Source organism: Mustela nigripes, chromosome 7, assembly GCF_022355385.1.
Source record: "Mustela nigripes isolate SB6536 chromosome 7, MUSNIG.SB6536, whole genome shotgun sequence".
In the NCBI taxonomy this organism is placed as follows: domain Eukaryota; kingdom Metazoa; phylum Chordata; class Mammalia; order Carnivora; family Mustelidae; genus Mustela; species Mustela nigripes.
The window spans coordinates 75,409,598-75,435,781 of NC_081563.1; the positions used below are offsets into that span (position 1 = coordinate 75,409,598).

Genomic DNA, 26,184 nt, shown 5'->3' on the forward strand with positions numbered 1-26,184 from the left:
AGCAAAATTAAACTATTGAGACTACACCAAAATGAAAAGCTTTTGCACAGTGAAGGAAATCATGAACAAAACAAAAAGGCAACCTTGTAAACAGCATATTTGCAAATGGCATATGCAGTAACAGAATAATATCCAAAATATATAAAGACCTTATCATTCTCAAAAAAAACCCACACAAATAATCTGATTTTAAGATGGGCTGAGGACTGGAATAGACATTTTTCCAAAGGAGACATACAGATGACCGACAGACACATGAAAAAATGCTCAACATCACTCAGCATCAGGGAAATACAAATCAAAACCACAAGGAGATATCTCACCTTACACCTGTCAGGATGGCTAATAGCTAAAATCAAAATGACAAGAAATAATGAGTGTTGTTGAGGATGTGGTGAAAAGGGAGCCCTCATACACTGTTGGTGGGAATGTAAATTGGTACTGTTACTGTGGAAAACGGTATGGAGGTTTTTTGGTTGTTTTTTTTTTTTAAGATTTTATTTATTTATTTGACAGAGCGATCACAAATAGGCAGAGAGGCAGGCAGAGAGAGAGGGGGAAGCAGGCTCCCCCGCTGAGCAGAGAACCCAACTTGGGGCTGGATCCCAGGACCCTGGGATCATGACCCAAGCTGAAGGCAGAGGCTTAACCCATTGATCCACCCAGACGCCCCAGTATGGAGGTTTTTTTTCAAAAACAGAAATGCCATATGATCCAATAATTCTACTACTGGGTATTTACCTGAAGAAAACGAAAACCCTAATTCAAAAAGATAGATCCACTCCTGTGTTTATTGCAGCATTATTTATAATCGCCATGATAGAGAAGGAGCCAAAGTGTCCATCAATAGAAAAATGGATAAGGAAGATCTCTCTCTCTCTCTCTCTCTCTCTCTCACACACACACACACACACACACACACACACCCAGAATAGTACACAGTCATAAAAAAGGATGAGATCACGCCTTTCCTGACAACATGGATGGACTTAGAGGGTATAATGCTAAGTGAAATAAGTCAGACTGAGAAAGACAAGTACCATATGATCTCACTTATACGTGGAATCTTTTAAAAAGAAAAAAAAAAAGGGACAACAAAAGCAAAATCAGACCTGTAAACACAGAGAACAAACTAATGGTTGCCCGAGGAGGGGGGGATGGGGAAAATGGGTATAGCTTCCAGTTATGGAATGAATAAGTCACAGGAATAAAAGTCGCAGCATAAGGAATATAGGCAGTGATACTGTAATAGTGTTGTATGGTGACAGGTTGTACCTACACTCATGAGGAACAGAGCTTTGAAATGTATAAATTTGTCCAATCACTATGTCTTACACCTGAAACTAATGTAACATGTGTGTCAACTATACTCAAATTAAAAAAACTTAAAAAACAAAACAAAACACCAAAACCCTATGCTAGGAAGGAGGGGCTGGGGATGGGGGTGGAGGAAATAGTATGAATTGCTTCTCAGCAAGCCACTAGAAAAAACAAAAAACAAAAAAAAAGGCACCACTTGTCTTCCACAAGGTTATCCCTTTACTGGCTGCAGCAGCCCCATTCAAACACAAGGTTCTAGTCACTCAAAACCTCTTGGAATGAAGGGGGAGAAATCAGAGGCGGGGATGAACCATGAGAGACTATGCACTCCAGGGAAACAAATGGACTGTTTGGGAAGGGACGGGGGTGAGGGGATGGGTGAGCCTGGTGGTGGGTATTAAGGAGGGCACAAATTGTGTGGAGCACGGGGGTGTTACACACAATGAATCAAGAACCACTACATCAAAAACTAATGATGGACTTATGATGATTAACATAACACAATAAATAATAATAATAATAATAATAACCAAAAAAAACTCTTTTCTCCCAAAAAGCATGTTCTCTCACTTCAACATGCTGTTCCTTATGCCTGGAACATTTTCTTCACTTTTTCCCCAGCCAAATCTCACTCTCCCTACAGCAGACTCAGTTCACACATTACCTCCTACAGGAAGCCCACCAGACTGACCCCTTCTCAACTAGATCAAGAGTCCCCTCTGCCCCCAGAGCCCTGTGGGCTTCCACCATCACAGCCGCAGTTACCCGGGGTCTGTGCTCTCCATGACACACATTTCCAGAATAGGCAGATTGTAGCATTACATAGGAGTGAAATCTCTTTTTGGAGAAAGAGGTAAGTTCTATGTAGTTTTGGGACCTTGAGGAGTGAGGTAGAGGTCCAGTTCCGGGTCAGCATTTGAAAGAACATTGTAAGAATTCTACCTCACTGATCCACCTAAGCTAGGATCAGATTTGAGGAACTGAGCGACCTTGGCTTGGAGAACGGCGGCACCTTGTGGTCTCTACGTGGAATAGCACCATACTTCATTGGTTCATTCAACATTTATTGCCAGCACATTATAGAGTTCTCTGTGTATGCGACACTCAAGGGGGGGATGACTTTTAATACCACCTTCCTATAAAATAAAATTCTTTTCAGCAACCATAAAAGAAACGCAGACAGTGGAAATGTACTTTCATTCTGAAAGAAAATTCTATATATGAATTCTATGTATGAATCTATGAAAATAATGTAAATGATTATCCAGTCACTAACAAGCAAATTGTAATAAAAAATATATCGACAAACACTACAATTCAGGAAGTCACAAAATCTCGCCATTTGTGTAATATTTTTTTCTTGATTTGTTCGTTAGTTTTAAAATAATTTAAAAACAATGCTTGCATCTTTTTTATCTTTACAATCAGTGTTTGTCTATTTTGAATCTAAATGCAAGAAGATATCATCTCCCAGGACTTGGAGACCCTCAGACAATTCCAAACCATTACAAATTCACTCTCCAAACAAATGCACATAGCCGAGCGTCTTGGTGTGTCTGGAGTTGAGGGTACAACTGGGGGTTCTCTGGATTAATTTTCATATAGAGTACAAAATGCATTCAAGAGTTTGCTAATATGAGGCTTACATATAAATTATTAAAACTCAACAGTAAATGGTGAAATCAGAGTAAGGTCTGTACCTAATAATCCCAATGTCAAGTTCCCAGCTCTGGAGTCTTCTCCCTGGCTTCACCCACTGGGGCCTCAGGCTCCCACTCCCCGCAACAGATCAAGCCCCCATCCTTCCACCATAGTCCCACAAAACAGCCATGGGATTTCTAAACCTCCACCAACAAAAAGAAAAAAAACTTGCCCTCCCAGAAGCTGCAGGAAATCTCTTTGCCTTTCCCTGGCTTGGAGTAGGCTTCACAGCTGCCCTTGGACCAATGGTTCTCAGGAGCCCCGCCAGGAGAATAAGACCATATGGGTCTTATTGCGGGTGGGGCCAATCACAGCTGAGGAAAGGGGAGCAAGGTCAGAAAAGAAGCGCAGGAGCCTGGCTCCATTTTATTCGCCTTTGAGTTCTGCACTCCAGCATCCAATTTTCCATGGGGGGGGGGGGGGGGGTGCTTGGTTTGGCAGCACATATACCAATTTAGCACATGGGGAAACTGAGGCAGCAAGAGCCTGGGGACAGGACATCTCAGTGGGACTGAACCAGCACTTGGGACACCAGATAAGGAAGATCCCAGCCGTGACTGGGTGTATCCAGGGAAGAAGGTAGGGCAGCTGAATCGGGTGCTGGGTGATAGAATCACCTGAAGACACTTTAAAATGCACCTATGCTGGGGCGTGGGATGGGAGGAGGCATTGACGATGGTTAAAACTGCTTCAGGTGACAAGACGCAACCAGTGTGGAAAGCACCCGCCTCATTCAATCTGCAAAGATAGGGAAGTGGAGGCCCAGTGCCGCACCTGCCTCGGTTCCCCACTCTGCCATAGCTCCTCAGTCCTACAAAGATGTCTTGGGCAGAGAAGTGGGAAGACCAGACCCTGGGGACCACATCCAGGCCCATCCAAGACAAGCCATTTTCAGGCACTTCTCACTGACCCCATTCCAATGATCCAGCCCCTTTCCTGGTCCCCTCTCCGTCACCCCAGAAAAGATGAGGGACTCCAACAAGAGAGAAGCTGAGTTTATTACAATGATTGAGGGCTTGCCACCTGAGTTTCCAGAGTCTTCCCCTTCAGGGCCCAGATGATGATGAAGGTAAGCAGTGCACCCTCAGCTCAGGGCTGCCCAGTAGACAGCTGCCCAGGAGCAAGTTACACAATCCCACCCTGCCAGGGCCTCCCCTCCTCCCTCCAGCCAGAGAGAACGGGCGACCAGGTGGGGACCACTGGATCCCTATGAACCTGAGGCCTCCGCTGCCTGCCTTACCACAGCCCAGCTGGTTTGGAGAAACGAGCTGAGCTGACCTCGGATGGAGCTGAAGCTGGGGCATCGCATCTTGCAGGCCCCGGGCAGGCTGCCGCTCAGGCAGAAGCAGCCTCCGGCCCCTTTCCACACCCTGGGGGGCCTTCAGCTTTGCTTGCCACGCTGTAATGGTAGGTGCGCATGCGCTGCTCCACGGCCTGGAAGTCCGGGCGGTCCTCCCACCTGTGGGGGGTTGGGTAGATCCAGGCCACTGACCACATCCCCACAACCCAACTTCAGCCGGAGGGGAGACATACAGGGGGCTCAGAAAATCAGTGGGGTTGTCAGGGTGTTGGAGTTTGGGGTAATGGAGAGGTGTCTTGTACGAGGGGACTAGAATTCGGGTGTTGCCCTCCCACGTAATGAAAAGCTGCCGACATACAGGATGTTGGGGGACCATCTGTTGAGTGTTAACTGGTGAAGACTTGCATTCATTGAGTGTCGGGGTAACAACCGTCAACCAAGGGGTGCGGGGATATTGAATGCTGAAGTACTGCTCATGTGCCAAGGGCCAGTGTAATTGGTGCCAGGTGTGGGCTTATATGGGTGCAAGGACGCTGCCCCTAATCTAGAAGAACACTGGAGCACTGACAGTGGGTTCAGCTAGTGGGGAGTCGGGCTACTTAAAGACGCTAGCCTCTTAAACAGTATTGGGGCGCTGGTGTACTGAGTACTTCCCAATGGGGGCCAGGTTAACACATGTTGGATGGACTGATCATTTATTATTTATCATAAAAAGGTGTCTATTTAATTGGGTGACTTTGGGTGTCAATGTCATAGGTGTTGGCCAGTGGAATAATGGATGTTGGGGTAGGAAAGGTATCAAATGTTAGAATATCCATGTATTGCATGGCTCAATGTAGGACAACAGGTTTTTTTGGGTGCATGTTGCCTATTTTCTGATGGGAAGTTGAAATGCTGATGATTTTACGAGTTAGGGTGCTCAAGTGTTGAGTCTGAACACCAGGCAGGGGTGGAAGTTTTGAATGTATTTAGTGTTTGAGTGCTGTAGTGTTGGCCTGCAAGGGTAAAGAGGTGTTGAATGGTGGATCGTGGGGGCCTGAGGAATTAGACTGGAGTATTATTATCCCATGCCCTGACCACTGGTATCATATTTGGGGTAACAGAGTACTGACTTGCTTGAGTATTGTAGGATCAATGTGTTGCATGTTGGCTGGTGGGGAACTGAGATTTCAGATGCTGGAGCACTAGGTGTCTACAGGAGGCAGGGTGTTGTGGTGTGGTCCATCCCAGCACTCTAGAATTAGTGTGTTGAGACACTGAGTATAGGTGCAGAAAATAAAGGTAGCAAGTGTTGGAAAGGCTGTGAACTGGGTGAATCTTGGTGGGATGAGTTTGGGATTATCGGGCATCATGACCTCCGACTCCAGGCCCAGGTGTCAGTCCAGCCAGGTACCCTTCCCCCACACTGGCGCTCACTTGTAGATCCAGCAGTCACTCATGAGCGCGTACATTTCAGGCGGACATTCTGCGGGGCACTCCATCCGCTTGCCCTGCTCGATGAAGTTTATGACCTCGGGGCCTTTCATCTTCTGCTTGAGCCAGAGTCAAGTGTAATGTAAGTAATGGGGGCCACCTTGCCCTCACCCCCCCCCTTCCCACCCACCCACCTGCCTCTGCCCACGCCTGCCTTGTAGGGCTTCTGGCCATAGGAGAAGGCTTCCCACATGGTGACCCCATAGCTCCAGACATCACTGCGGCTGGAGAACTTGCGGAAGTTGAAGCACTCGGGTGCATACCATTTGAGCGGCCACTTCCCTGCCGAGCGGGCCTGAGAACAGGGAGATGCTGCCAGGGCAGGGCTTGGGGAACCTCCACCCACCAAGCTCATCCACTGGGTGCCAAAGGGCTGGGAGCTTACGGTGTAGTAGCTGTCATCAGCACCCAACGCCTTGGAGAGACCGAAGTCGCTGATCTTGGCATAGTGCCGGTTGACCAGCAGGACATTGCGGGCCGCCAGGTCACGGTGCACGAAGTTTTTCTCCTCCAGGTATTTCATCCCCATGGACACCTGGTGCAGCAGCTCGGCCACATTGCTGATGGGGATGTCCTCCCTGAGGTACAGGGGAGCCAGGGTCAGCTGGGAGGGGACAACCCAGGTTCCCAAGGGGGTAAAGCCCACTTCTCTGCTGAGCATGCGTTCAGTAGGTGCTTGGTGGACATCTGCTGTGTGCCGGGCACAGGGCTGGGGGTACCGTGGGGAGGTGAACAAAAAAGGCAAAACCCACTGTCCTCCTCTAGTCTCAAGGCTTTACATTTCTCCCACATACTATGATCCCCAAACTTACACATTGACCTGCATCCTCTACATGCCCTCAGGGGTCTTGTGGGCATCTCAGAAATCATACAGACAAAGCTAAGCTCCTGACTTACACACAAAGCCAGCTGTCCCCACTGCCCCCTTCTTCTCCAGCAGCTACTTCCTTTCATTTACTTGGGCCAGAAGCACTAGCCTTGCCATCAGCTCCTCCGTCACACCCAGTTTCCAACCTGTCAGCACTCCCTGGCAGCTCTGCCTTCAGAATCCCTCCAGAATCCTACTTCTTTCCACCTCTGCTTCTGCCACCATGACCCAGCCATCATTGTCATTAGCCTGGACCAGAAGTTAGCCTGGACCAGAACAGTCACCTCTGCCCTCACCCCCCATGGTTTGTCCCCCCATGGAAGTCAGGTCCAGCCACTCCATGCTCAGAGCCTCCCAGAGCTCCCACCTCACCTCAAGTAAAAAGTCCAAGGTCTTCCCATAGCCCACAAGGCCCTGCAAGGCCCCCGTCACCTCCCTACCCACATCAGCTCCTCCTGTCCTCTTCAGGCACTCTGCTGCAGGCACAGGGCCTTCCTCACTGTTCCTCCATGACCCCTGGCCCAAGCACACCTCAGGGCCTTTGCACTGGCTGTGCCCTCTACTGGGACCACTCTTCCCCACAGCTGCCCTTGGCTGCCTCCTTCAGTTTACACAAACCTCACCTTCTCACCTTTCATCTCCCACCCTGACACTCCCAACCATCTTTTTCATAGTACTTATTTTCTAACGTACTCCCCTGTTGTATTATAATTTTTTTTGAAAACCTCTCTTCCCCAACCGGAATACAGGACAGAGATCTTTGTCTCTTCTGTTCACCAGTAAATCCCAAGGGCTGGGGACAGTCCCGATTACAGAGAAGTTGCCCAGTAGACACCTGTGGAATAACTGAGCATGTGAGCCAGGTCACACCACAAATACATATGCACCAGCAGGAACAGGTGGTGATGGGCCCATGCCGCAGTGAGTGTAAAAGATCGTGTCTATGCCGGTGAGAGCTGGAGGCATGAGAACACGTTAGTGTTAACAGCTCTGCCTTGTGGGGGGGGGGGGGCAGGGGGCAGGAGTCACGTGAGACAAGTGTGTGCTCATGGCTGGACAAGGCTGCGAGAGTCCCACCAGCTCCAGAGGCCCAGCCCACCCCGGGGCTCACTTCTTCCCAAGCAGGAACTTGTGCAGGGGACCGCCACCCGCCATCTCCATGACCAGCATGAGGGCCTCAGCCTGGCAGACGCCGATGAGCCGCACGATGTAGGGGTTGTCCAGCTGGTGCATGATCTGTGCCTCGCGCATCATCTCATCCTTGTCTGTCTTCTCCGTGCTGTGCTTCAGCACCTTAATGGCCACATCAATCTGCTTCCTGCCGTGACGGGCACCGGAGTCAGCCCGGGCCCTGCTCAGCCCCTTCTGCCCACCCGACTGGCCTCTCTCCTCTCCAGACACATGTGGTGGGCACTATGATTTGCCACCTGGCTCTCACTTCAGGGCCCAGGCACGCACTTCCTCAGCTGCCAGGACATCGGCTAGTGATGGCTCACTGCCGAGTTCCTCATGGAGAACGACCCCTCACTGAACAAAACACCTCAACATTACACCCTCCCCAGGGGCTGCCTGTATCCGGGGGGCAGTCGATGGAAGGCATGGGTAGGCGTCTATTGCAACTGCAGCTCGGTGCCCCACCCTCCGTCCCGTGCCCAGCCTGTGTCTCCCACACTCTCAGGTGCTGTCCCCGAGCCCTCCCAGGTACTCCCCTAATGGTCTCCTGGCCCAGGGCCCAATTCCCAGGTAAACTAATGTTGCCTCCTGGCTCCATCCCCTAAGTTGGGTGGGGGGGCCTACTCCCGTCCTCTGCCCTACCCGCCCCCCTGACAGTGCTTCCCTAAACCACAGCAGGGTGGCCATACTTGCGCATGCGGTAGACACCCTGGCGTACTGAGCCAAAGTTGCCACAGCCAAGTTCTATGTCAGCCATGAGGAGGTTGTCCCGCTTCAGGAAGAGCTTCTTGTCCTTGAGCTCCTCGGGGTCACTGTATGGGCTCTCATACACACTCGTGTCCATGGGCATTGACTGTGCTTTCTCTGAGGACACTAGGCGTGCTGGACACACACACACATACACAAGCATGCACTCCCAAATCAGGATGAGGTCTTGGGAATGGGGGGGTGGGGTAAGGCAATCTTGGCACCCACAAGTCACAGGCCCCCTCCAGAACACACCCAGGCACATGGGTACATGCATGTGTTCATATGTATGTGTGCACTCGCTTGTGCTCCTGGTCCCGTTTATGGGTGAGCTGGGAAGCCACGTCCAAGTGGACTCTAAAGGCAGAGTCTGCGCGTCTATGTCTACGTCATAGTCTATGTGTCTATGTGCACGTGTAACCACATGTGCCCCTGTGTGCACACACAGACGCTCCCATGGGTACTTCCACCCGTGGGATGATGTATGTGTATGATGTGTGTCCGTGTATGATGGGGCCCAAGGGCCTGTTTGCACGAGTGACTGTTAGCAAGTCAGCTAGAGTACACACATCTGTGTGTGTGTATGTGTTCCCCGGCATGTCCCTGCCAGCCCTGGTCTGGGGATGCACCAACAGCCATGTTTACCAGGGCTCCAGGATGAGCCTCTGCCTGCACAGGTAACCATGTATATTCCCTGCACACACACATGGACAGGCTTACTTCTACACATCAAATTAGCATCTGCAGCAAGGCATTTCAGGAACACAGGCTCGAAAGCCCACCTGCCCAGGCTCAGTCCTGGCTCCGCTACTCCCTAACTGCAAGACCTCCTTCAGTTCCCTGCCCTCCTTTCTCATATGTAAAATGAGAATAATTGCCATGACTACATCATCTGGCCCATCAGCGACATTCCAGAAGCACAGACACACGTGAGTGTGAAGCATGACTGGCACATAGTAGGTGCTGGACAAATGTGTATCTGTGACCCAGATGCCCTCCCCTACATGTCCATGTGTACCCCACACACACTCGTGCAGGCGGGCATGATGGATGCGCAGCCATGTGGACGTCTACCTACAAGTCAGGTCTGGCCCATATCCCTCCCCTGCCACATCCCAGAGCCCAGATCTTGACCATGGCCTGGCATGAACTCCACGCACCCCTCCACCTCCGTCAGCTCACCTGGTTCCGGGGTGTACCCATCTGAGCTGGTGTCAATCCGTCTGTGAGCCTAAAGGTCATGAGGTCAGCAAGGGTCCACAGGATCCTGAGCTGGGGGCACCTAGCCCCGGAGACCCATATGCTCTGCAGACTCCCAGGAGCAGTGCTGGGGGTATCCCACTCTCCATCCCAGTCTCACCTTGGAAACAGGACCCATCGCCCACCCACCCAGCTCCATCCCTCAGGACCCAACCCTGAGATGCCAGCCAACTCACGTGGGTGAGCGTGGATGGGTGGGCCGGGAGTGTGGGAGCAGCAGCCTCTGGTGGAGCAGAAGGGACAGTGAGGGGTGGGGCACGGGATCTCCCACACACCCCCTGCCCCCTACCACCCACCCCCCTCACCTGCGCTGGCACTGGTATTGGGGCAGGCATCCTTCAGACAGTAGATGAGCCCATCTGCCTTCAGCTTCAGGTACTCCACCAGCTGTGGGAAGTGGGGTCAGGGCCAGGGCTCCTCTCTTCACCGGCACCCTACGCAACCCCCCAAACACAAGGCAGATGGGCAGCTTACCTGCCAGAGCGTGTCAAACTTGGTCCCCTCAGGAATACAGTATTTGCCCGCCTTGTCCTGGCTGATAAGGTAGTGGTACACAGTTTTCCCATAGATCAGGGACAGTGCATAAGTGCCCTGCTCCTTCCGGGGCCTCAACCTGGCATGGGGAAGGAGGAGATATCACCCCTATAATCACCTGGGCCTCTCCTGTGACCCTGCTGGGTCCCAGTTTACACACACACACACACACACACACACACACACACAACCACAGGTTCTGCTCCTGATAGTCTCATGGAGAAGTGGCAGGGACTAAGGGCTCCGAGGTCAGGCTGGTGGAGTGGGGTGGGGGAGGGGAATGAGAGGAGATGCAGTGTCTACAGGGAGACACAGTTGTCCAAGAGCCAACATGTGACCATCCACAGGGGAATACTGGCCCTCCCACAGTGGACACTCAGCCCCAAATAGCCTGATACTCAGCCCCACAGCTGAACCCTTGGCCATCTAGGGGAGAACACTGAGCCACCCTCAAGCATACACCTGGTCCTCCATGGCTAAATATGTGGCCTTCCCCAGGGGACACTCAGCCACCCACAGGGGCTACTTGGTCATCCACGAAGGGATATTTGGCCATCTATGGTGAACACACAGCCATTTAAAATATTCTCTTGGGAAGGGCACCTGGGTGCCTCAGTGGGTTAAGCCTCTGCCTTCAGCTCAGGTCATGATCCCAGGGTCCTGGGATGAAGTCCCACATCCTTGCTCCTTGCTCTGGGGGGAGCCGGCTTCTCCCTCTGCCTGCTGCTCCCCCTGCTTGTGCTCTCTCACTCACACACAAATAAATAAATAAAATCTTTAAAAAGAGAGAAAGAGGTTCAGCTTCTGTAAGATTCCCAAAGGGGTCTGTGATCCAGAAGAGGTTAGGAAATACTTAAAAATATCTTCTTATAGACCCTTTGCAGGGGTCAGGTTTCTTTTCAAACTCAACCAGTACCACAAATTCTGCAATAATTCAGATAGCTTTGGTAGCAAAAAGCATGAGGAACAATTCCAACCGCTTTTCAGCAGCTCTAAACTGTGGTCAAGAACAAGCCTGGCCCTGGTCTTAATTCCAGGCCTGGGTGGCATGCATCTTTCTTTCACACCCTACACCCTCATCTTAGAACTGGACCTGTTCCGGCTTGTGACAAGCATCAGGATCCCACAGGGGTCTTTCCCTCCCCACTGTCCCATGCAAGTTTCTATGCCTATAGCTTTGACCTTTAGACCCCTATTTCCATACTGAGAAAGCAGTTCTTGACTACAGGAACTGAAAGAAGATTCTACAACAGCCTCTGTCCAAAGCATGCTTTGCCTAGTTTTCCAGTGGTCTCGCTCAAAGTAGCTGATCTGGTCTCTTCACATTGCTCAGTGTGAGTCACTGTCCCTGATAATATTAGTGCTCCAACTGCTTCGGAACCTGTGTCAGCTGAGGTTGGAAGGTTCTTTCATCTTCTGGACCTGCCATGCTATACCCAATGCTAGCTCCCTCAGCCTCAGCCTCAGCATCCTATGGCTCATGCTGGTCCTCCCTTCCTCTGTGACTTCAAGCTTGACATCCAAGACACCCACAGGTGGTCAAAGCCGTTGGCCCTGTCTCTCCTGACATTCCTCTTACCTCAGTTGACCAGTTAACTGTCATACACTCTACAGAAAGTTTGCAAAATTTTCCTTGGGGCATGGAATCTTCCATGGAAGCTTAAGACATGAAAGAGCTCAAAGTTGAGGTAGGAAGAGGACAGCAACTGGTAAGTAGCAGAGTCTGGATTCCCACCTATACTCTATTTTCATTGTGATTTATCATTTTTGTCTTCCTGCTCCACAAGGACAGGGAATTGTGTCTGTTTCATTCCCTGCCATGTCCTCAGTGCCTGAAACAACAGTACGTGGCACATAGAAGATGTTCAGTAAATATTGGTTGAATGGAGGAGAGGAAATTGAAGCAGGCAGAAGTTCAGCTTCTCACCCAGCATCCCCAGCTGGGAAGTAGCAGGGCCTGGATTTCCACCCAGGCAGCCCAGCTCTGGAGTCCCCCATCTGCAGATCCCTTTCCATATAATGTCCATGTGCACACTCAGAAACACAATACCGCCTTGCTCATGTTAGCACGGGCCCATCTGTACGCTGAGGTCTGCCCCAGCCTCCAGGATTTCCGCCAACAAGCCCCAGCCTCACCACCTCAAACCCCCAAGCCTCAAGCCCCACATACAGAAACTTGCCGTCCGTCTGCGAGCCGGAATAGAGTTTGCGCTCTGCCTCCTCGCGGGTCAGGCTGCTGTGGTACCAGGGCATCCGCTCGTGAGCTGTTGTGGCAATGAGCTTCTCCACCTGGGGAGCCTGGCTGATGATGGCCTGTTCCAGGGCCTCGCCCTAAGGAAGGGAGGATGGAGGAGACTTGTAACTGTGACCATGTGTCACCAAGGGGCCAAGTGCATGGCCACAGGAAGGTTCTTTCATCTTTTGGACCTTCCTAATTGCCTCTGTTCCCGTGAGACCCTTAACCCTAGGCGGACCTAAGGTGAGTCCTTTGAGCTGTTGAGGACAGCTTCCCCCCTCCAATCCCCAACTCCAGGGTACCTCTCCAATCCCACACCCATCCAGGACACGTCCCAGGCCCCTTCTTACAGACAGCCCCAAACTCATCTCCAGCTTGACGATCTGGTTCACTGGTTGCCGTGTACTGCAGGCTGTCAAAGACCACCACCCACCACCCCCGCTGGCAGCGCCCCCAGCATCCTCTCAGGCCCAGCCCCCCAGGCCCGGCCCAGCGTCACCTCCACAAGCTGGTCTGGGCAAGGACGTGCACCAAGGAGGGGCATGAGGCCCCTCCCTCTGAAGCCTCGTCCGAGATCCCGTCCCCCCCCCCCCCCCCAGCTTCCAAATCTGGCGAAGCACAGCAAAGCACAGGCTAGCAAAGAGGACAGCTCTCCACGGTGCCCGCCCCTCGCCCCCGCCCGCCAACACGGCTCTCCAGGCTCTTGAGGCCAGCTGGGCCCGGGCCAGCTATCCCCAGGCCCACCTCCTGGCCCCGCCTCCAGGGCCCTCCCACTCCGGCCCCGCCCCCGAGGGCCCGCGCTCTCACCTCCAGCTTCCACGTCTGGCGCACGTAGTCGCGCACCATGGCGTCGCGCAGGCAGTCGAAAACGCCGGGCTGCGGCTCGAGGCCCGACGGCCGGTTGCACGGCTTGCGCAGGTTGCAGGGCAGCCCGTCGGGATCGCGCGAGTAGAACTCGCACAGCTCCGCGGGGCCACAGTGCGCCTTACCGCCGGCGATGGCGTAAGTGCCGTTGAGCTGGCGCTCAATGGGGAAGTGGTGGAAGCGCACGTCGTGCACGAGCGACAGCACATAGCCTCCCAGCGAGCGCAGGCACTGGCGCAGCAGGAAGAGCCCGTCGGCCATGCCCGCCAGCTTCAGGTGCTCCTCGGCCTCGGCGCGCGAGATGCTGCCGTAGAAGAAGGGCAGGTGCGCCGCGGGGTCCGGCATCGCCGCCGCCGCTGTGCCTCGCCAGGCCCTGCGCCTACAGAGGGAGGTAGAGGGCACGTCAGGGTCTCAGCTTGCCTTCTTCAACAGCGCGCGTTGGGCCCAGAGATAGTGGGAGAGAGGCCGCATTGAGGGGCGTCCGCGCCAGTCGTGCAGAGCCTGCTTTATGCCAGAATCAACTGGGAGAGGAGTCCCAGCCTGCTGGGCTGAGCCCGGAGAGTCCCCAACCCTCTCCTGACTTTCAGACTTTGTGCGGAGCGCCCAGACAGCCCCAGCGGGCCCCCCACACCAGCACCTGGAAGCGTTCATTCATTTCCCAAACACATGTTGAATTACTGTGTTTCAGGCCGGTGTTGGAGATAAGAGTGAATAAGATAGGATCCTGCCCTCCTGAAGACAACAGTCTGGGGGACGTGGGGGATACAGTAAACAAGAGGCAGAAATAATTACAGACTGAGGTCCATGTCGTAAAGGAAATAAATGAGTGATACTACGAGAAAAGGCCAGTGTCGCTGGGATGGTCAACTTCTCTGAGAAGGGAGCATCTGAACTGAGATCTGAAGGATGAGGAGGAGCCAGCTTTTCAAAAGTCATGGAAGAACACATCACGCAGAGGGACAGCAAGTACAAAGGTTCTGAAGCTAGAACCAGCTTTGTTCTTCAAAAGAACCTTACTCCATTGACCTTACCTTACCTTAAGTCCCCTGGCCTTAGAAATTCCCCTTTGCCCTGTCCCCTTCTGCCTTCATGGACAGATTTCTAGAAAGCATAAACTAATCTGAATATCCATCAATAAGAGACTGGTTAAATACATTAGGGTTTAATTCCAGTGTGAACGATACAATCACTAAATAAAATAAAATGCATGACTAAAAAGTACGATCCAATGTGGGGAGAAGGAATTAAAGTTATTTAGATAAATATCTAGTAAGGCAGATAACCTAAAATTATCTTTTTTTTTTTTTTTTTTAGCTTTCTGGGGTTATAGTATAATGACTGATATCTTGATAAGCACTAGGTTTACAGGTGTCTGAATTTCTCAGAATGTACTAAAATTTGTTCATTGCAGTGTATTTGGACCCTTAAGTTAAAAAAAGAAGAAGAGGGGCGCCTGGGTGGCTCAGTGGGTTAAGCCGCTGCCTTCGGCTCAGGTCATGATCTCAGAGTCCTGGGATCGAGTCCCGCATCGGGCTCTCTGCTCAGCGGGGAGCCTGCTTTCCTCTCTCTCTCTGCCTGCCTCTACATCTACTTGTGATTTCTCTCTGTCAAATAAATAAATAAAATCTTTAAAAAAAAAAAAAAAAGAAGAAGAACCATAAAATATTGAATGCTGTTAACAATCTGTATGCAGAAATATTTAGTCTGGTGGCTACTGATGATTGTAATTTACTTCAAAAAGCACCCAAAAAATAACATCAACTGATGGATGGACAGATAGGTAGACAGAAACAGTCAAGTCTTATAATTCAGAGTAATTCTATAAAGTTATTGCAAACACCGAATTAACAAAACTAAATGATTGCTGCTAGAGGAAATCCAGTGTTAGGTGTCTAAAGTCCCTGCTCACAACATTTTCATCAACTGATCAGTACATAGCCCTGTTTCTGCTTAAAGACACTTTTTGATATGTATTGTTGATTCATGAACACGGAATGCTCAGCCAACAGCAGTACAACTATAAGATTATCTAACACATACTTTTCCTGGAAGGCACATCACAGCCTTCTTGCACTTAGGAACACAAGACTGCACATCAGCACTAGACTGCCATCAGTGAAATTGCCAACAAAATGCACAAAAATGTGGCACCAAACAGAGGACACTTGTTTCCAGCACGGGAATTAAAACAAAAAGCAGAGGAGTATCCTCTTGTTTGACCTCCATGGGAATGTGCACATCAGTTAACTCAAATTTCTTGCTTCTCTGCGTGTGTTCCTGAGTGACTATGAAATGCCTCAAGTGTCTGGGGGTTACAAGTAAAGATTTGTGTGTAGGCTAAATATAGAATCTGCTAATGTAATCAACTGTATGTGATAAAGTAAATATAACAATATTGTTGACTCTATGGGGTGGCTAATGGATATACAACTACTTCTTCCCATTTTGCTGTATATTTGTAAGTTTTTATATAATACTGAAAAAACTTATCTCCCCATAACAACTTCTAGACATTTCTCTAAGGTGGGCCCAGCAAGACCACTCAGGCACAGACTGTGTTGAGGGGAAGATCCTTGAGTGCCTTTCTTAATTAAGCAAATATAAGCAGGGGGTGCAAAGAAGGCTTTTGTGGCTTGAAAAAGGCTGCCGTTCCTTCCGGGTGTCCAGGGATAGGCAATGACAGGCACAGGGACTGAGAGAAAGATACTGGAATGGGAATCAGGTGATGTTTGGGTTGGGGTAGCCAGAGGAGTAAAAGAATCTGTACTCTAACCTGATGGCTCCTGACACTGGGGTTGGGAAGGCCAAGCTAAAGGGAGTTCCTGGATGTCCCAACAGTTACAGGCAAGAGATTAATCAGGGACCACATTTGTGTCCCCACCTGGAGATGCAGATCACCAATTCCATCAGAGCACTGAAGAGTCAAAAAGTTTCCTAGGCAGTTACCTTAGAGAAATGGAAACTTGCATTCACAGAAAAACCTACACAGGAAATGTTTATAGCCACTGTTCACAACTGTCAGATTTTGGAAACAAATGTTATCTCCGCAGATGAATAGATAAACTGTGGTACATCCCAACCATGACCATGGGATACCACTCAGCAATAAAATGGGAGGAAATGCTAAGACCCACAACACATGGATGAATCTTAAAGGCATCATGCTGAGTGAAAGATGCCAAACTCAAAAGGCCACAAACTGTATAATTCCATTAAAAACTGTATCAGTGGAGAACAATGCATCAGTGGTTGCCAAAGGCTGGGAGCCAGGGGAAAGGGTTGACTCGAAGGGGCATGAAGGGATTTGGGAGAATAATCAATATTTTGATGGAAATGGTAGTGCTCAGCTATAGGCATGTGTCAAATCTCACAGAAGTTTTCACTAAAATGAGTGAATTTTATTGTATGTAAATTATACCATAATTTTTTTTAACTAAAGAAACTGGATCGGGGCGCCTGGGTGGCTCAGTGGGTTGGGGCCTCTGCCTTCGGCTCGGGTCATGATCCCAGGGTCCTGGGATCAAGCCCCGCATCGGGCTCCCTGCTCAGCGGGGAGCCTGCTTCCTCCTCTCTCTTTGCCTGCCTCTCTGCCTACTTGTGATCTCTGTCTGTCAAGTGAATAAATAAAATATTTAAAAAAAAAAAGAAACTGGAAAGTATAGACAAACCAGACACTAAAAATAACTTATATAGGAAAGAAAGTGCTGTTTATGCTCCTGCTCTACTTTCTTGACTTCCACCCCCTCACCAGCCTTACAGTCTGCTCTCCACCCCCACCAGGATGCTCTCCAGGCTAGAGAGGAAGCACTGGTATCTCCACCTGGTGGGCACAAAGCAAGAACCTAATGCCCTTCTCAATGCTGGGTTCCTTGAGTGATGGACATTAGGGACCCTCCCTCCTGCTTGAGTCTCTTGGCTCTCCCCAGTCCTTCACAGGCTCCTTGATGTGTCTCCTCCCTCTCTGACAGTTCCTGGTCTGTCTCTTTCCCCAGCCCTGGTCCCCTTACTTGGGACATTCTGTCTGTGGCTATAAACAAACCACCATGCCAACCTGCCTGGTCCAGATCTCTCTTCTGACGTCTGATTGTACTGGCATCACCTCCTTTGATCTCCACCTGCTGTGTCTATTAATAAAACCTGAGATCCAGATCTAACTCACATGGTGTTTGTGGTTGGCTAAACCCCACAGTTTGTTTCGCATGAGCTGAGACCCAGGGTCTGCAAGTTGCTTCTCGGCAATTTATCTCTGAGGCCTCCCTTGCTCAAGAACTTACTGTGGCTCCCTCCACTTCATTGAATCTAACTAAACTCTTCAACCTTCCCTTTGTTCCAACTGGGCTGTGCTATTCTCCTTCTTTTAAATGCACTTCCATACTTTTATCCATGCAGTGGCCTCTACTGAGTACACCTTCCCTACTCCTCTCCATCCTCCCACATCCAGCCATCATCCCTGCCTCACAGACTCATATCACTCATATCACTGCTCCCTATACACAGGACAGAGGACCAGGCAGCAAGATGGGGGCTTGTCCAGGGGCTGTGGGTAGGGGTGGGGGTAGTGAAGCTGGTCTCCGGGGCAGGAAGCTGTGGCAGGAAATTGTCGGCAACACAGTTTGAGAAGATCCGCCCCACAGTGGCCACAGGTGCAACCTGGGTAGCCAGAGACGGGTTAGTGCAGAAGTGGGGGTGGGGAGAGACTGGCCCTTGGGGCCCGGTTCAGGGCCATAAGCCATGACTGACCATCTCAGACCAAAGGCCGAAGCATCCCAGAGGCAGGAGCCTTACCTGTACATTCTAAGCTTTATCACAGCCTCCCTGTCTCACTGCCAATAGCGACAATGATAATAATAACACGACACTGCACAGCCTGTGGGTCCGGGGGTTAGCCAGCCCTCTGTATGCTTTTGCCTTCCTATGCTTTTCTGAACTGTCCTCACTAGTAAGCCAGGGGGATAAAACCCAGAGTGACTAACTTTCCAGTTCCCAGAGATGCTGGGGAGGCCAGAGGAAGTAGACAGGAAGAAGTAGAAGATAGAGAGCCGGGGAGACAAGAGGCTGGACCAGGCATGGACCCTTTGCTTTCAGAGGAGCTGGGCCTGTGTGCAGCCTCCTGATGGGGCCCTAGATGTGGTTGGGAAGATGACATGTTTCTATCCTGAATCATGACTCCACGGCTTTCCAAGGAGACAGGCCCACCATGACACTTCCCTACCCTATTCCTGCCTGGACTGACCCCATCCAGCCTCCCCATGAACTGTGAGTTCAGAGATCCTAATTTGACCTTGCCAGAGTTTGAAGCTCCACTGAGAGATAATGGGACAGCAGCCTTGTTTTCACAGCCCAGGCCATGGGAGGAAAAAGAAGAAACCTGTGGTCCTCTGCCAGAAGGATCTCCCCGAAATTCCACCATTCAGGCATCCTCCCTGGGTAAAGGTAGGGTTCAGAGAGACCTGATAGCCCAAACATACTTCAAAGGAAAAAAGGCTCAGGTGGTCAAACACATTTTCAAAAGCTGTGGAAAGCATATTAGCATAGTAAAGGCTCTGAGAAGTGCCTGGGTGGCTCAGTCAGTTAAGTGTCCAACTCTTGGTTCCAGCTCAGGTCCTGATCTCAGGGTGATGAGATGGAGCCCTGAGTGGGGGCTCTGTGCACAGCAGGGAGTCTGCTTGAGAGTCTTTCTCTCCCATTCCCTCTGCCCCTCACCCCCCACTCCCCTAAAATAAATAAATAAGCCTTTAAAAAAAAAAAAAAAAAAAGGCTCAGGGTGCCTGAGTGGCTCAATCACTTAAGCGTCTGCCTTCAGCTCAGGTCGTGATCTCACGTCCTAAGATTAGCCCATGTCAGGCTCCCTGCTCAGTAGGAAGTCTGCTTCTCCCTCTCCCTCTATCCCTTCTGCCACCGCTCATGCTCTCTCAAATAAATAAATAGAAAACTTACCTAGAAAATTGAATTAAAGGCTCTGAGAAGACCTGCATGGCAGGACCATTTTAACTTTGTCTTAGCCCCACTCCTATGTAGCAGAGCCTTAAGGATCTACTATTCCACAGAACATGCTCTGAGCATCAAAAGCCCCAATTAGATGTCCACTGTCAGAGCCCAGAGGGGAGATTGAGGCAGTCAGGCTGTAGAGGGAATGAGCCTATCCAACTGGACTTGGTGGGAGGGGAAGGGAGTTGCACCAGCCAAGCTTAGAGGCTTAGTCCTCAGCCACTGACTCCACCAAAGGCAATGCTGGAATGGGGGCCCAGCCCCTCTCTGCCCATCCCTCCTCTCACTGACCCCTAGACTTCTGCCTGAGACCTGAAATCCCCCCTAAAGCCACACTTCCTGCTCTCTAGTCCAGAATCATCATGGGGACTCCTCTGCCCACCAGGAGAGGCAACACAGGCAATATCAGCCAATAAAATGCCACCTTGCTTACGTTCTAAGTCACAATGACAGCAGTTGGCATTGGGCCAGGGGTGGCGATCAGCTCCTTCATGTCTTCTTCCTGACACCAAGGAATCAGATTTCAACCATAGAGTCAGGAATCCACTGTGCAGTAGTACTGTGGTCCTGGGCAGTGAGTTAAGTTCACCAGACCCCACCTAGAAAACAGTGCAAGCAAAGGTGCCTGGCACAGGGAGATGATGAGGATCCCATGAGCTAAGACTCACCAAGCACCAAGCACAGCACCTAACCTTCCATTGTGCTATCCTGTCCTTCGCTGCTCTCAGTCCTCTAGGAGACTTCCACCTCACTCAGGGGTAAAGCCCAAGTCTTTACAGCAGTCCCCACGTCCTTATGCAAGCTGCTGAATCCCTTCTTTGTCCTCATTCACGCCCTACCAGCCACATGGGCCTCCTTATGTCACTTGTTCAGGTCACTTGATCAAATCAGGCATGGTCCAACTGCGGGGCATTTGCACAGTCTGTTCCCTCTGCCTGGACGCTCTTCCCTCAAAATCGCTCACTTCATTCAAGTCTCTGCTTAAGTACCACCACCTCCTCCAAGAGTTCTGACCTCCCTCTCTAAAATCACCTCTCCTTCTTCAGGATAGAGATGTCCCTGTCCCAACTTTATGATTCTTCATCACCAAAAATATGATTTATCCACCAACTTTTTGACATAAGACCTTTGCTCCCTGCGTGAGAGTGGAGATTCTGTCTTGTTCCCTAACCCAGACCACAAGGCACATAGTAGGTGCCCACACCCTTCTCCTGGCTATATGCTTCAGTCCCCTCTGTTGTTCCCTCCTCCTGAAAGTATGCCATGATTTCCACCTCTCATGGCTGAGTCAGGCATCTCCTCTCTCAGGGCCTGTCCTCCCCCATCACAGCCCTGGTGGCCATGTGTGACCCCTGTCTTTTGGCTCCTCTGTCTGTGACCAGGCTGAGCACCCCCCCACCCCGGTAGAGCCTATGGCTGTCTTATTTTCTATGGGAGCCCCTGTTTCCTCCCTATAAGTATGTGTTGAACAGGTAACAACAACAGCCGCCTCTGTGCCAGGGACTTTAGCAGGAGCATGGCCCACTTAATCTAAACCTCACCTCAGGGAGGTGGGAACAGTTAGCCCCATTCCTCAGCTAAAGCCCCTGAAGCTCAGAGAGGTTAATGTCAAGTTCAAAATCATGCAACCTGCGAGGGGCAGTCCCGATTTGAATGCAGGTCTCTGACCCAGCAGCCTGCACTCACCACTCTGGAGAATGTCCTTTAGGAGTCGGAATTCCTTGTTCTGAGCTGGATCCCTTGGAGCTCTCACCCCAGGCTGGCAGGTGTCCCTGTACTTCAAGCTTCCTTCGACTGTCAGGGCCCAGGATACTGGGCCTTTGTGGGGTTGGGGATAGGTCCCTGCATCCAGCAGACTTGCTAGGTGTTCACTGATCCACTGGACAATTCTGTGACAGCAGTCCACCCACCCCAACCTCTGCCACCTTGGTTTTAAGGGCTGTGTGACCTCAACAGGAGCTTTCCCTTTCTGGGTGTCAGGCTCTGTGACTGTAACATGGAGATGAGGAGAGTTTTAGGGGGCGGGAAACGTGGGAGGGTGAGTTGGGAGGACAGCAGGGTGCTGTCCTGTGCATTGTGCATTGTGTTTAGCATCCTTCCTGGCCTGGATCTACTAGATGCCAACAAGACCCCCTGAGACCTGATCAAAATGGTTGACACATTATCAAATGTCCCTGGGGGCAGGGAGGGTCGTGGAGGGGCCACAATTGGCTACAGTTGAGAACCACAGCCTTAGGGTGCTGTAGATCTACGGGTGACCCCAGAACAACACGGGTTCGAATGGCTCAGGTCCAATACAGTGAATGTCTTTTCTCTTAGAATTTTCTTTATGCTATTTTGTGTTGTCTGGATTCCTTTATTGTAAGAATACAGGATATAACACATATGACATACAAAATATGTATTAGACTCTGTTTTCAGAAGGCTTCCGGTCAACAGGAGGCTCTTGGCAGTTACATATTTGGGGCAAGTCAAAAGTTATATGCCGGTTTTCAACTTCATGGGGTTTCGGCACCCCCTAAACCCCCTGTAGCTCAGGGGTCAACTCTGTCCATTCACCTAATCCTGACAAGAGCCCCAGGAGTGAAGGATTTATGGACCCAGGACCTGACATACAGAAAAGTGCGGGGACCTGCCTAGGGGACCTGCCTAGGGGACCTGCCCAGGGGACCTGCCTAGGGGCCACACAGCACACGTAGTAAGTAGATGGCAGAGCCAAGACTTGAATCAAGGCTGCCTGGCTCCACAGTACATGCTTAGCATCATCCAGACTGCCTGCCGGCTCTGTGTCCCTGCCAGGGCTGCATGCGGGAGACAGGAGGACAGGCACAAAAAGGAAAGGAAGTACCACACTGAAGGAGAAAAGCCTTCCAAGGTGTCATCCAAAGATTGTTCATGCCAGGAGTCCCTGGTCCTAAGCTCTCAGCAAAACCCACTGTGCCACACTCACCACCCTGAGTGAGGCAGGAGAATTGTTGAATTCTCCTGAGAATTGGTGAACTTGAATTGTTCACCACAGGACACCTGGTCCCTCCTCCGGAGACTCTCTCCTGCCTGGGACATTTTTCCCAAACTCTTACCCAAGAGTCAAGAGTCAGGCACCAACAAGGTGCCAGTACTTGCCTCTGCATTTAACAGACGCACAACAAACTGAGGCTCAGAGACAGAAAGCAACCTACCAAGGACACACAGCAGTTGAGCAGGACTCAGACTGTTTTCTCTTTCACCTCTCCAGGTCCCCCTGAACCTGACCTCCCTTACAAGTGGCTCAATCCTGTCCTGGGCCCTGTGAAAGGAATTATCTCTGTTTGTTCTAGTTCACAGTCTTGTTGAGCCACCCTCCTCTTCACAAAGCTGGTGAGGGTGGGGGCCCGAGCACATGTTTGCTCTCTCTGGAAGATTCTATGCTTCCTGGAGCTAAGGGTGTCACCCTGATGGGGCTCAGCAGGAAGGAGGGGACTGAACAGGCATCGCTGTGTCCCCCAGACATGACCACTCAGCTGACCCTCTGGCAGGGAATCTTCTTCCCTCAGGGTGGCCGCAAGTGGTGTCTGTTTCCTATTCCAGCTGGACACCACCCATGCCAGGCTTACGGCCCTTCACGGCCCTTCCCAGTGGCCTCCTACCTCTTCCCCCACCACCAGACCCAGGCTACCCATGGAAATGGCGGCCAGGTGCTGTTCCATCCAGATGACTTACCTGGGGTTGTGCAGATGATATCGAGGCAAATGGGCCACAGGTCTCTGGTCCCCAACGTCAGCAAACAGCTGGTTCTAGGTGAAGAATTGAGACCCAAGAAACTAACTTGGGTATCTCTGCAGCCCAAGCCCACAGCCTGAGGCCCTACGGCTGATCACTCCCTCCCGTGCCCAGGCAAAGTGTTAAGTAGGTCATACCCCACGGAGTCTTCACCCTCCGCCAGCTGTCCTGAGTCGCCCGGGGTGTGTCTGCAGTGACAGGACAGGGGCAGAAGGCCAGAGAGCGGCCACTCACCTGGGCACACTAGCTGCCACACAAAGACCCAAGCTAAGCAAGGACCAGGGCCGGAAGGCCTGGTGTGCGCTCGGCAGCTGGTTTCTCTGAAACTCAACTTATTTCCTTGTTGTGAAGACAGGAAAGGGGGCTGTGTCTGAAGTTTACGCCAAAGTCATGAAGTGCTGCGTTCAAGGAAAATCAAAAGTCACGTGTTCCAGGGAGGGCAGAGGGCATTTCCGGGGCCAAGCAGGGCCTGTTCTGTGCTGGGGAAAACTCAGGCTAGCTACAGGTGGGGCTGATGCAAAGTGACAATTCCAACAGCATCCTGAAAGCCAGGGAGAAGGAAAGCAATGACGTGAATGGGGGGTGGGGGTGGAGAAATGGGAGGCTGATCCCCAAGGCTCATTGGAAACAGGAGTCCCCCCAGTCAGACTCCCTCCCACAGGACATGGACCCAAGGCCTGCCCAGCCCAACTAAGAGTGATTTATTTATTCCACAGGCAGGTTGAAGCTGGAGAGGGGAAATTTGCTCAGGAGGGCCATACCCCAAAGGTTCAGAGCAGCTACTGTGTACCAGGCACTGGACCAGCAATGACAACCCTGTCCCTGCACTAGCATGGGTCACAGGCTAGAAGCAGTCGAAGCTGATTCAACGGGAGAGCAGAGCTGGGATGGTGGTAGCCTGGGAACTATGTGTATTCAGGGGAGCCCCAGTGCATGTGGCGTGGGGAGTGGGGGGTACCAGAGAAGGATTCTGAGAGGGATCGGTCATTTCATCACGACACGGTGACAGTGTGTCCCCAGTGCCCACCTGCTCCCAGACTGCCCCGCCTCGGATGTTCCTCACAGGCTGCACCTAGCCGCTCCCCACCTCCTGCTCTAGTCACAACCTCCTCCCATCCTCTTCCTCTCCTTCCCCTCATACTGGCCTACGCCCATGATGACCAAGGGGTCACCCGTCACACCCATTTCCTGATGAACAGCCACTGCCCATGCTTGGTCTTCTCTCCCTCCAGTGCCCCAAAGCCTCAAGGGGCTCTCCCCCACCACTTCCTTGTTCTCTCAAACACCTGGGGACATCTTCAGTGGCTCACCCATGCACATGGCCTCAGGGGTGTTGTGTGGCCATCCTAGACCCACTGTTGAGACTCCAAGAACCTTTCTTCTCTGGGTACTGTCACCCTGGGTGATGTGGGCTCATCTCCACAACCTGCCTGATGTTTCCTCCATGCTCCACCCCAGGCCTTCTTTCCTGGGGACTTCTCTCCAGTCTCTAGTGTCCCCCAATTCCGAAAGTCCCCCTCTCTCCTCTCAAGAAATCTTTTTTTCCCCCTGAGTTCCAGGCTGGGATACTTTTTCCCTACATAGGTTTCCCTCAAACTGTTTTTGTTAGAAACCTTCCCTTTCCCCACAGGCATCATGAAACTCAGGATGCAGGAAAAAAAAAAAAAAATGTCTCCACACTGAATAATTCTTCTGGAAGGAGAGAAGAATGCCCCAGCAGAGTGAAAAGAGCAGGAATCATAGCACCAGAATCACATCACCTAGAGTAATCAGAGCAGCATTTACTGAGCACTTTACTGCGTGCCAGACGACACTGTAAGCAGTTGACAATTTAATCCATATAACTTGCTGAATTCATTTTCCAAATAAGGGAAGAGAATCCCAGAGCGGTTGAATAACAGATATACCAAATGGCCCTGGGGCACTGAAGCCCAGCCATCTGACCCCACAGCCCACCCGCTGGTGGACACAGAAGAATGGAAAGACCTGGAAGGTGAGCAGGCTGTATGTGGAGGGCCTGAGGGCCACCTCCAATCTCTGGGGACATCAGGCCTGATAAGGGAACTCCTCGTCCCCTGTGAGGCACTGGTTCAGCGGCCCCTCCAACCCCCTTGTGGTCCCAGAGATTGCTCTCTGACTCTACAGAAGCCTGGCCAGTGCTCAGAGGCAGACAGTTTGAGATTGGCTTAGAGATAAGGCTGTGTGCTCTGCCAAAGTGGAGGGAGGTCTATGGGTTTTTTGAACGTTCAGAGGAAAGAGCAACGGATGACTGACGGAAATGTGGGCTGGGAAAATTGCAGTGCATTCCTCCTGGCTGGGTCCACACATGAGAAGAGTCTCGGAAGAAATTGGTGGCTTGCTGTCAACGCCTCCAGGCCTTTGCCCACACAGTGTCCCAGCCTGAACTCACTTCCCCCACCTCCTCAACTGCCTGGCTCCTGCTCCTCCTCCAGGTCAATGATTAAATGCGGCTTCCTCCAGGTAGCCTTCCAGTCCTCAAACTGAGCAGCACAGGGGCCTGTATCAGTTTCACCTGACTTTCAAGCAGGCCAGACTCAGCACCACCAGATCACTACTGGGTAAACCTCAGGCATTTGGATGGGGTTAGGGGGGCGGGGCAGGCTCCAGCTTGCCAGAGAGGGTTCACACCTCAGGGCAATGATCCCTAAAGGGAGGACACTCCTCCACCCTCTGACCCCCAGGTCCCTTCTGAATTTCCTCCCATATGGGGTATCACCTGGGTGACCAGACCACAGTGACTTTAATCTTGTCCTTTCTGGGTCTGCTGCTTAAACCTCAGGGGACAAGCAAGCTACCTGGGCTCTCTGTGCCTTTTCTCATGTAGGAAGTGGGGATGATAACAGGACCTATCTCATAGGGATACTGTGAAAATTAAAAGAGGTCTCAAAGCAAATGCACCATTATTGCCATCCTCACGGACTACCCAGTTTCCCAATTTCT

General features: G+C 51.3%; 1 protein-coding gene across 4 annotated transcripts in view; it reads right to left on the reverse strand.

The window, feature by feature from the left end:
* Positions 1 to 4,001: 4,001 nt before the first annotated feature.
* The window catches only part of LOC132021583 (tyrosine-protein kinase ZAP-70), a 35,413-nt gene continuing 13,230 nt past the window's right edge, over positions 4,002 to 26,184 (reverse strand). Inside the window, exons 1-14 of one of the 4 annotated variants that reach the window (XM_059406163.1) lie at positions 23,458 to 23,580; positions 23,164 to 23,237; positions 13,420 to 13,855; positions 12,547 to 12,707; positions 10,317 to 10,455; positions 10,148 to 10,229; positions 10,019 to 10,065; positions 9,765 to 9,813; positions 8,525 to 8,717; positions 7,774 to 7,980; positions 6,180 to 6,372; positions 5,949 to 6,089; positions 5,738 to 5,850; positions 4,002 to 4,480 (exon numbers count right to left, since the gene is read on the reverse strand). In XM_059406163.1, coding sequence (XP_059262146.1) covers positions 4,357 to 4,480; positions 5,738 to 5,850; positions 5,949 to 6,089; positions 6,180 to 6,372; positions 7,774 to 7,980; positions 8,525 to 8,717; positions 9,765 to 9,813; positions 10,019 to 10,065; positions 10,148 to 10,229; positions 10,317 to 10,455; positions 12,547 to 12,707; positions 13,420 to 13,821 — 1,851 coding nt within the window. In that variant the 5' untranslated portion in view covers positions 13,822 to 13,855; positions 23,164 to 23,237; positions 23,458 to 23,580 and the 3' untranslated portion in view covers positions 4,002 to 4,356. The other 3 variants (XM_059406164.1, XM_059406165.1, XM_059406166.1) reach the window with 3 other exon arrangements.